This window comes from Lipotes vexillifer, unplaced genomic scaffold, assembly GCF_000442215.2.
Source record: "Lipotes vexillifer unplaced genomic scaffold, Lipotes_vexillifer_v1.1 scaffold104, whole genome shotgun sequence".
Classification (NCBI taxonomy): Eukaryota; Metazoa; Chordata; class Mammalia; order Artiodactyla; family Lipotidae; genus Lipotes; species Lipotes vexillifer.
In genome coordinates, this window is record NW_006789458.1 from 2,919,873 (window position 1) to 2,932,066 (window position 12,194).

Consider the following 12,194-nt stretch of genomic DNA (forward strand, 5'->3'; position numbering starts at 1 on the left):
TTCTATCGATGTTATTGGATTGGAATTAGAGATATCAATTTGAATGTGTATGTATATATTCACATAAAGACGTATAGACAAATATTCATATTTATATTTATGTATTATATGTATATTCATATACTGGCTCTGTCCACTAAGGTGACCTAGAAGCCAAGACTTGTCAGTAGCAATGAGTACCACCTAGTGACAGATCTTGATTTCTAAATACCATTCTCCACCAAAAGGCACAAGAGCTCCTTGAGCAAATGCTGATTCCAAGACTGGTAAAGGACAGTACAAGAGGAAACTGGAACATCTTGTAGGAATAGGAAGCCAAGAAGTGCACAAGAATAATAGACAATATCATATTATTAAAATAGGACCTGGTATAAGTATTTACAATGAAAATTGGTAAATACTGCAAATGAGGGATACCCCCCAAATCAATTATGAAACATTTTCCAGCACACCAGTAACATCAACCAAGTGATCAAAGATAATATCACCATTATTGGGACAAGTGGACATCATGTATTTTTTTTTTTTTTTTTGCGGTACGCGGGCCTCTCACTGTTGTGGCCTCTCCCGTTGCGGAGCACAGGCTCCGGACGTGCAGGCTCAGCGGCCATGGCTCACGGGCCCCGCCGCTCCACGGCATGGGGGATCTTCGCGGACTGGGGCACGAACCCGTGTCCCCTGCATCGGCAGGCGGACTCTCAACCACTGTGCCACCAGGGAAGCCCAACATCATGTTTCTTAACTCACAATAGCACCCCGCACCTCCCTGCTGCTTCTCTCTGTAATTCCATCAAGAATGGCTCTCAGCTAGTAAGTATGTTATAAATGGTCTCATACATTTTGTTACACCAATATGCTACTGTCACAAAGCTCTCTATATTTTACTTTAAAAAGGAAACACCTTTTAACCAAAAGGGTTGTATGTCTAATACTAGCACTTCAGTCACTAGTAAAAAGGTGAATAGAAACATGGCAGACAGGATTGGTGCCTCAAATCACTGGCAACACCACGTCCTTGTCCTCAGGTTAGACTTGAGGCTTTCATCATTTCCGTGCTGCACTCACTGGTGAATTTTAGGATCATCAGAAACTTTTAGTCCTTTAATGTAGTAGTAAAATTTTAAATGTACTTGAAAAAAATATAATTAATCATCTTTGCTCTGTGACATGTATTTTTCTAAATAGCAAGATTTAAAATAATAAATGATATGGAAAAGTTGAGCATTAGAAATGTAAAGTTAATTCTTCAATCCCATTTTTTAAATGGGATGGTAAATGACATTTTAGAAAATATAATCAACCAGAATTATAATTGGAAAAAAAGGAGAGACTAAGCCTCAATGTGTGCTTAGTCTGTGTTTGAGGCCTACCCAGTACTTTTTCCCTCCTTTTAACTCTCAATTATTATCAAGTAAACATCGACATGGCCCACACGCCCATGTGTTGCCACAGGTGATGTGGATAACTTGGAGAAAAAGGTGGATGTTCCTATTCTAATACATTTGCTCCTTTTTAAAGTCAGCTCTACTGAGGTAAATTTAAATATAATAAAAATCACCAATTTTGAGTTTACGATTAAATGTGTTTTGACAAATGTACATAGTTACAGGACCATCATAACCATGATATAGAGCATTTCTATCAAGCCCAAAGTTCCCTCATGCCCATTCCCTACCTCCAGGTCCTGGAAACACTGACCAGTCACTCTATTGTTTACTTTTCTAGAGTTTCATGTAAATGAAATCATAAAATATGTCTTTGGTACCTGGCTTCTTTTTTTTTTTTTTTTTTTAATTATTATTTATTTATTTATTTATTTTTGGCTGTGTTGGGTCTTCGTTTCTGTGCGAGGGCTTTCTCCAGTTGCGGCAAGCAGGGGCCACTCTGCATTGCGGCGCGCGGGCCTCTCACTATTGTGGCCTCTCTTGTTGCGGAGCACAGGCTCCAGACGTGCAGGCTCAGTAGTTGTGGCTCATGGGCCCAGTTGCTCTGTGGAATGTGGGATCTTCCCAGACCAGGGCTCGAACCCGTGTCCCCTGCATCGGCAGGCGGATTCTCAACCGCTGCACCACCAGGGAAGCCCCCAGGTACCTGGCTTCTTTAAGCATACTGTCTTTGAGATTCACCTAGGTGTCATATGTAACAATAGCTTTTCATTACTATTTTATTACTACTATTGCTAGTATTCCATTGTAAGGCTATACCACGATTTGTTTATCTATTTAGCATTTAATGGATATTTAGGTTGTTTCCAGGTTTTAGCTATTATGAATACATCTTTCAGCCTTATTTTAATAACAACCAAGAAATTCTTCTTTACTGCCATTGCTTTTATTCCAATTTGTAAAATATGGTAATATATAAGTTTGGTTAAGTGAGATCATCAATATTTTGAGTAAGAACTGAATGAAAACCATTTGGGGAAGCCTGGCCCAGCTATCTTTTACAAGGCTCTCCCACCCAGCTGGAATTGACTTCTTATTTTTCTGTGCTTTAGTAGTTTTATTCCCTAGTACCTTTCTTGTGGTATACTTCACCTTTTACCTTCTATTTTGGCCATTTTGAATTCCCTGTTGGGACAAAGGCTATGCCATATTTATGTATCTTTGTTTGACCTGTGCCTAACAGAGTGTCTTTCAGAGTTATGTTAAATATTAAATGAATTGGTTTGGATTCTTCTCTGATCACTTCCTTGGATAACTGATTTTTATTAATTCTTTCAACCCATTACTGCATTACCTGTAGGGTGTTATAAAATAAGGTTCCTAAATCAAAATATTTCAAATCCCATCTCTGCCTTTACAGCATTTACAGTAACCTTTGAGCAGATTTCTAATTCTTTATGACCCTCCCTTTTTTTCTTTTTCCAACTATAATGTGAGAGGATTTGATTAAACAAATTTGAGATTCCTTCTCAGTTCTAAAATGTTAAGATTTTATAAAAAACCTGCTAAGTCAGAAAGAACCTGCAAGGTGAGAGGGCAACATAGAAGGAAAGGGGTATATAAAGAAGGTAGGAAAGCAAAAATATGTCGTGTTTTTATGCAATTGAAAATAAAATGTGTAGTTTCTTAAACAGAGTAAAAGTTGGGCAAGGATTCAAGCAACAAAAGTTGATGTGTAACAACATTTGTTGGTAGAGCATTCTTTTAAATTGTTTTATAAGGAGAACTACAATAAGACAGTAGTTCTTTTCTCTAGTAAATTTAGGAGATCAGTAATTAGGTTCCTCATTCTGAAAATTACTGGTGAGACTGGCAGCCCCTTTGTGTAAGTGAACCATAAGCCCCAGTTTACAAAGGGTAGTCCCAGTTATGACTGTTTGTCTTGGTATAATTACTTATTATTAATTATTAATAATGCCCGTTTTCACTCTCAAATGGGTATTGGTTTTGAACAATGCATTTTTTGGTCACCCAATTACTGGAGATCTCAGAGTCCTAGGTCTCCCGACCTATATCCCCTGCTCTAGCTAGGGTTCTGTCTCGGTGATGGTTACTCAGTGAAAGAATCCGCAGTGCTCTCTTCAAGCTAACCCCTTCAGCGGCAGCATCTCCATCTGGCAACACCATTAGAGGCATTCTCTTCCATACACTCTTCTCTCTTTCTTTTCACGTCTGGAAAGTTTTTGCCTCCTCATATAAGACTTGAGCAGATTCTGCAGCTTCACTTAAAGACTGCAGCCTTCTTTCCCCTATGGCAAGTATATAAGAACATCCGTTCATTAAACATTCACTACCCACTTCCTGTGTGCCATGTACTGAGCTGGGCTCATGGTTATAGGGAGACAAAGATGGCAAAAAGGGACAGACAAGTAAACCAATAACCAAAGTGTGATAAATGCTATCTTCGTAGGATGCATACATACACAACATATACTGATGTCACTGTAGAAAGAACAATTTAGGAGAGAGGGGAAAGAGAGGAGGAGAAATTTGAGCAGACCCTAAAGGAGCAGTATACATTGAGCAGGGGTGACGGGTTGGTGGGAGGCAGAGAGGGGTGAGGTGGGCGGGGGGAAAAGAACATCCCAGCAAAACACAGAGACGGGCTTCCCTGGTGGCGCAGTGGTTGAGAGTCTGCCTGCCGATGCAGGGGACACGGGTTCGTGCCCCGGTCCGCGAAGATCCCACATGCCGTGGAGCGGCGGGGCCCGTGAGCCATGGCCGCTGAGCCTGCGCGTCCGGAGCCTGTCCTCCGCAACGGGAGAGGCCACGACAGTGAGAGGCCTGCGTACCGCAAAAACAAACAAACAAACAAGAAACGCAGAGACATGTGCAGCTTTCCATGGCCAGAAAATATGTGGTATGACTGGGGAGGCAACAAGTGGCCTCAACGGACCATCCATGTGTTGCAGTATACCAGTTTGGAACTGAGTGTGAGGCAAGACCTTGGAGCAAGTCCACGGGGTGTTGTTGTTACTAGAAGTACCAGAAGGGACCTTATTTCACATTTAGCGTGGCCCCCTGATGATCCATTTGATTGAGGTGTGGGTGTATTTTCATTCTGGAATTTTGTACTACAACATTACCACATGCATTGACCTATTACAATACAGAATTTCCTTATGTTGCTTTATGATTAGAAGCCAGTGATTTGAAGTTCCACAGCAGTACATAGACTAGTGATAGCTTTATGGAATTGTTTATTTTTAGTTTGGCAAGACAAGACAGTAAATACTCTCAATTAGTAAACTAAAGCAGCATGGATGAGAAATGCCCACAAGAAGATTAGGAGTTAGAAATAACTAAGCCAGTTAATTGAAGGAAACTTTTATATCACTTACCCATATTTAGAGAATAAAGAACCAACCTAATGTGTGTATGTGTCAGTGTGTGTGTGTTTGTGTGTATGTGTGTGTGCTCACACACAGTGTCATTATCCACAGTGGTGCCAGTGATGAGGTCCTTTGCATTCTTCAGGTTCTAATTGTTTAGGAAGTTTCTCTCTTTAGGAGCCACTGTGATTGGATATTGACCCATCCACTGGTCAATATCCAGTCACAGTGGGGTGAGATACATCGTCTTTGACTACAGAAGCTTCTCATCCTGCAGTTTCTTTCAATGTGACCCCAAAGGGATCTTATTATGAAGTGCTGGGAGAAGTTTTTTATTTTCATATTTCTATTCACATTACATGGCCTAATGTGTGAAAATATTTAATGAAAACATGCATGTGGTACTGCAGAATCATTTACTTGCCTCCAGATAGAATCTCCTACATTATATTTGAGATTCCGTTTTAAGCTTGGGAGGAAAAGCAGAGGTGATCTACAAAACTTAGTTTCAAGAATTTAAGTTTTGGGTGTATTGAGTCATGCTGTTCCTGTAACTTCAGGATCTTTAGGAAATATTGACCATTCAAAAGAAAAAAGATGGGCTTCCCTGGTGGCGCAGTGGTTGAGAGTCCACCTTTCGTGCCCTGGTCCGGGAAGATCCCAAGTGCCGCGGAGCGGTTAGGCCTGTGAGCCATGGCCGCTGAGCCTGTGGGTCCGGAGCCTGTGCTCTGCAACGGAAGAGGCCACAATAGCGAGAGGCCCGCGTACCGCAAAAAAAAAAAAAAGATTAATTGGAGGTACGTAACATTGAGAATATTATAGAGAACGGTGTTTGTGTTTTAAAGTTACAAAATAGCATTATTCAGTTGTCATGATTTTTTGATTTTTAAAGTTGCTTACTTTAGTCAATTTAGATTTATGGCAAGTATTTAACATTGTATGAAAGGTCCTTTGGAGTTTCTGCCTAAAGTAAGGGGGAGTCTGTAGAAAGACTGTTGTCTACTTATGCTTAACAATTTACTATGTATCAGCTCTCTGTGGTCTGTAGGGGAAATGATGGGGCTTAGTGCATCTGTAGTTTAAATTTCTGTCTGTCTCCTCTCTGCCTTGTAGGCTGGAAAAAGATAGCATTCAGCAGAGCTTTAGCAGTGATGCAAAGGCCCAAGCCCTTCAGGCCCAGCAAAGAGAGCAGGAGCTGACACAGAAGATACAGCAAATGGAGGCCCAGCATGACAAAACTGGTAGGTGGTATGGAAAGATTAGAGCCTGGGCACTTGCTCACAAGCCAGGCCCACGCCTTACTGTGAAATGACATCAGGAACACCTGTAACCTTTGGCTGGCCGAAGGGAGCAGATGCTAACTACACCGGAGATTCCGAATTACATATTAGTTAGCGTTTAAAAGAGAAAATGGAAAGTATTGCCCACTGTCTGTTGATTTCAGAGTGCTGCTCTCACATCTGTTGCACCATCTGGATTATGAGTTTATTTACCTGTGTTCAAGAAACGTAAAGCTGAGAGAGACCACAACAAAGTAGAAAAACAAAGGGCTTGTTTTTGGCTGGGTTTTCAGGCACACATGTTATATAAAGAAAATAGCATCAGAAGCTCTGCGGGAAATGCTCTGAGCTTACAGTTAGAGCCTCCTGAATAGCATTGAACAGTTCCCACAGTACACACATTATAGCTACTCTAAAAGCCTAATGAGTTTGCTTCAGCATCCAAACTGGAGAAAAGCTTTAGCCATTAATCGGTTCTTAATTCACTGTCGCAGCTGGATGTAATTCAGTGGCTCCAAATTGATATGTTCCTTTATTTAATCTTTGCAGCTTCGAACATTTTTAGCATTTGTATGATTTCCCCACCTCCCCCAACCCCGTCTAGAGTGATGTTTAATCCTTTGCATTCTTCAAGTTCTCACAACTGCTGTTAAAATTCACTAATACAAGGCACTGACCACAGCTGGCAGCTTGGCTAAAAATTGCCATCTTTCATCACATTGGCACTATTCTGCAGACTGAGTTGGCCAGTAACTCTTTACCTTTAATTTGAAAGTAAAATGCACTTTGAAAATAGGCAGTTTGATTTGTTCAGTCGGAGCATTATGTAGTTCCTTTCACTTTTGAGTTGTGTGTTCACAGACAGTGTTAGTCAAAACAAGACAGTGTCAGTCATTATAATTCCACACCACATACACCAAGCTGATTGTACTATTAAAACAAAAGTTTAATTGATCCTGTTTCTTCCAGAAAAATGTTGATTAATTTTTAGTGCCTTGATATATTTTGCTTTGTATGCTATATGCTTTTTTGTCAGTCATTGTCTAAAACTAAAAAGAAAGGGCCTGTTAAACCTTTCACCTAAAGATAATTTTCATGTGATTTGGTGTATACTATATTTGATGACATGGTAATAAATGGTTGCTTTTCCTGTAAGTGAAAAATTGCTAATGTAAAATTCATTAAATAATCTGTTTGCTAATAAAGAGGCAAATGTCATACTGATCCACATAATTCACTCCATCACTTTCAGTAGAGATTTTCTTCTCACACTGTTTGGCCAGAAGAAATGAAAATTCTCCAGGCTTGGTAGTTGTTTTTCCACTAAAAACAAAAGGAGAAGATTACAGGATGAATTATTGTTTGCCTCCACTACTATCAGGATGCCGTTGATCAAGGAGTCTTGGGCAGTATCTCTGAGTGCTAGATAAGAGTATTAACTGAACCACCATGAGAATACTTCCTTTTGTTTTGCACAAAAATACATACTCTCTTCAGTTTCTTTGATCAGATCTTCATTGAAGCTCACACTAAATAGATGAGGAAAATTATTTATTTCCAATAAAATAAGGAAAGTTATGTATTTTTCTTTTATGATTAGAGAAGTATATGCAAGATGAGAGTAGTGAAATATGGGAGCAGATATGAAACATAAAGCATGAATTACAGTGTAGAAAGAGTTCCTCAATTATTTTAGTTTTGAATTATCTGTTGTGATAAATTTGACACTGTTTATAGTAAAATTATCAAAATAAAAATATATTGCATATTACAAAGATATAAGCATCTATGACTCCACTTGAGGTATTTGACAATTTATTAACATGTTAAAAATTACACAAAGCTGATATGATCAGAAATGTTTCTGGTGTGTAATTATTAGGGAAATAAATGTCTCACAAGATTTAGTGTCTTGCCAGATGAGCATTCCTTTGACCTCGGACCGTAAAAGTGATCTAGCGTCTTATAGGAAAAGTGTGGTTGTCTTAGCACTTTTACCACTATACATGTGGAAGCACTGCAGAGCTACAACCATAAACATCTTATGTTGCTGGGGGGGGGGGGGTATTGTTATTTCTAGAAAATGAACAGTATTCATTGCTGACCTCCCAGAATTCATTTCTGACAAAGTTAAAGGAAGAGTGCTGCACATTAGCCAAGAAACTGGAACAAATCTCTCAGAAAAGCAGGTGGGTAATAATAATACAATACTTTCAGAGCACTGTTTATATGAATACTGTAATTTTTTTCTTAAAAGACAGCATTTCCACTATTTTATATTCTAATGTCAAAATTAGATATGTATTGACATATTTCCTGTAAAAAACCTTTTCTCTCTATGAAAATTTTCTTAATTATCCATACAGACACCTTGATGTTTTTTCATAATTAGGTATACATACTATAATTTGACTTTTTTAACATTCAGAATTGAAAATTATGAAATTTCAGAGCACAAGGGTCAAGATGGCATCCTTTTGATAAAGGATGCAGATAAATCAAGCAGTTCTAAAGTCATATTTTAACACAGCTAACATATTTTAGTCTATTATCATAGTTCTCCATGAACACATAAAAGCTATCTTTAAGGCAAATGATAATGAATAAAATACGAATGTATAAAAATAAAAGTAGATGATACTTTGTAATAAACCAAAACCATCTTTTCTTTCTCCTAAAATTGTTTTATTTTAATAAAATAGCCATCATTGATTTTGTAGGTACATGCTCTTTTATAAATCCACTGATTGGGTTCTTAATGAATTTTTTTCTGTACATTTTCTAATCATATTATCTCAATAAATGAATTACTTACATTCTAAATTCTAAGAAGCCTGAGTTCTCATCTTAGCTCTGACAGTAGCTGTGTAATCTTGGACAAATTTATTTGACCTGCTTGAACTGTGGTTTCCTCTTGTAAATGAATGATGTTGAACAGAATCACTTTGACTTGAACTCAAAAGAAATCATTCATTTAACTAGCTAGGTATAAAATGTCGCATTACAGTAAAACCTAATGGGAAAATAATCTGTGTATCTTCTCTTGCATACTTTTCTGAAACTCACTTAAATCATCAAAGAACAAGCAATAGGGCTCAGCAAACCAACTACTGATTTAGGTTTATTATTCAGAAAGAATTTCTAGGAGGGTCAGAGCATGTCTGATCACTCTGAGCCCTATCTTGGGTTCCTGCATCAATAAGCTGGCTTACCTTATGGAAACCCCATCCCTGAATTTTTTGGAAAATGAGGGGGCTTATGAATCCAGTTCTTTCTGCTCACAGGAAGGCAGAAGCTCCTATAACCACCCAGAATGTGCTCTGAACATGCACCCTCTTAGTGAATACTAATTAAGTATCTTGTTTGGGATGGGAAAAGGCTTAGTGTACCAAAATACCCAGTATTTTCAAGAAATTTGACAAGGAAACCCAAATAATTTTGCTGTGGAAGAGACCCTCATAATATATCAGCAGGAGGTATTCCTAAGTAGAAATATTTGATTTACCTCACATAGATATAAACAGACTAGATTAATAATTTAGGCAAAAATTATTTTGGATTGGGTCTTAAAAGATTGTGTTATCTTAAGATTGCTTTGGGATTGATTGTTGATTAATTATCTTGCTGTCTAAGGAGATATAATTGAGGAAATGGAAGTGTATAAAAGAGAAAGAGAAGCTATATGCTTGCTATATATTATTTAATTCTCACAACAGCCTGAGACATGAATTATTATCTTCTTTTACAGAGGAGGAAACCAATACTCAGAGTGTTTAAATAGCTAGTAAGTAGGAGCACTAGAATTCTAACTTAGACATTTCTGGTTCCAAAGCCTATGATCTTTCTTACAATAAGTATAATTATTTTATATCTACTACTAAAGAAAATCCAGGCCAAAGTAGTTACAATGGGAAAGTTTAGGAAAGAAAAATTAATCTTTATATTTCCATGGAGAAGTAAGCATACTTGGCATGTGAGGGTTAACCTGTGAGCCTGGGTTAACCTGTGAGCCTGGGTTAACCTGTGCCATGTGCCCTGAGGCCTTCTTTCCCCTGCTCTAGGTCTGTCAATTTACCCTGTACTAGTCTAGTGAACTTGAACCTCAGCCTCTCTTCTCTTCAATTCCTCTCACTTCTGACTCTAGCTCCTGACGGCTACTTTGTAAATTGAATAAAGTGTTCCTTTATGTCTGATACACAGCTGGCACCTGATACATATTTACTGAATGAATGAATGAAACAAACAAGCATGGTGCTACTACCCCCTGTATCCTGATCTGACTCTGATTCCAGACTATTCCTTTGTTGATGACAGGCAGTGTGCAGTAAAAAACACTTTGGAATTCAGAAGGAACAAGGTTTGAATCTTGCTCTGCCACTTAGCTTCATAACCTTGCATACATCGCTTAATTTCTCCAAACCTCAGCTTCTCCATCTGTAAAAACCTTTTAAAAACTGTGTTGCAGGATTATGGTGGGAATTCGAAATTTAGAGAGATGTATATAGGTACACACATATACATAGCAGCTAACACCATGCTTGACCCATAGAAGTATACAGTAGGTGCTATTGCTGTCATTGATGGTATCATTTTAAGGGTCTTGACTGGCAATTAGAATATCACTTCACCTAGCTACTATTGTCTTTGCCAGAGTCTGAGTGCCATAATTCTCTGACAGACATAAAATCTATGCCACAATGGAAAACCTTTCTGAAGGCAATGCAAGATGAGGAAAATGTGGATTTGGTTGTGTTTCAGCTCCTGCTCTGGTACCTTGTCTTGTAAGTCTGAAGAGTTAAAATACGCATCTACTGTAACTTTATAAGTTGATCCGAAACTAAAACCTAGCAAATAATAAAGACTAGATAAGTTGTAACTTATTACTGTTAAAACTTTTAAGTGCCCCTAAAACTTACAAACTGTACATTTTGTGTGTCTCACAAGAAATTAGCATTATAAATAGGATAAATTGTGATTTGGTGGTGGTGGGGGGTTGTTCGTTTGTTTACTCTTCTCATTTCACTCTGGCTTCCTACATGAAAGACACTCCATTTTGATATTACCTTTGCTTTGAAAACACCTATAAAACTTGAAGGGCTCAGAGTGTTTCTTTTAAAGTAAAGCTATACATTTATTAAGCCTTGTAGAAGCCCTCCAGGAGTGAGCCTCTACATACCCTCTTTTAGGATAAATAATTCCCCCTGTGCTTTGAAGTGAGGAAATCCTGAAGTTTTTTGAGCTTTCTAAACTGTTGTCATTGTGACAGCACAGTCTCCAAAATAATTACTTAGACCATATGGTAATTTTAATCCAGGTTTTCCTCAGAGTACTGCAGTAAAATTTTTCCTGAAAGTAAGTGTATTTATTTCATGTTGACTAACAATTTAAACATTTTTTTTGGTCTAAGAGTTTCATGTTATTCAAAATCCCATGCTAAATAAATGGATTCATACCATTTAAAATATGATTTTTTTTTTTTTTTTTTTAAACTCACAGATCTAGTCCTCTGACTAGAGCCCCTGAAGAATCCCTGGGAAAGCTGACAATCTGGGAGCACCAATCCCAGACACTCTTACTCTCTATCCCATCCTCATGCTAGGCTGCTTTATGAAAGTGTTTAGAAATGGTTCCTCCGTGTGTGTGTCCTGTTATATGTGTTTCTCCCCAAGTAGATAGATGGAAGTCATATTATGGCTGTGCCTATTGCTTCTGCTGTCTGCAAGCCCTCCACAGTGAAGAGCCGGTACTTCCTGCACAGTATGCCTTCCACACTGCTCGGGTGGTGTCTGTAACCCCAGGGTTTGTGAATGGCACATCCCAGTTTAAAACTAAAAGTGAACTGCCAATTCCATGCATTTTATATAGCTTGTTTTTGAGCATCAGACAAGACAAGTAATTCCATTTTGCTTTTAATTGGCACTAGGCAGACATTCTGGCTGATTTTAGATGAAACTCACATAAACTTCAGCTCCCTTTTGTCTTTATTCCCCAGGACTCTGAGAGCTTATTACAGTGGTAGGGTTGTTTCTGAAGTTGGTAAATGGAGATATTTAAATATCTTTGGTGCAACTGTGATTTTTCTTTATCAAAGTGAAGGAGGTGTTCCCTGTCCCCAGGCACTTAGATGAATCAGCAGG

The 12,194-nt window shown here is 38.3% G+C and overlaps 1 protein-coding gene across 1 annotated transcript in view; it reads left to right on the top strand.

Moving 5' to 3' along the window:
* Positions 1–12,194, top strand: part of SDCCAG8 (SHH signaling and ciliogenesis regulator SDCCAG8) — a 265,480-nt gene that overhangs the window by 160,714 nt on the left and 92,572 nt on the right. The window contains 2 exon segments of the mRNA XM_007462638.1: positions 5,891–6,018; positions 8,138–8,246. Coding sequence (XP_007462700.1) covers positions 5,891–6,018; positions 8,138–8,246 — 237 coding nt within the window.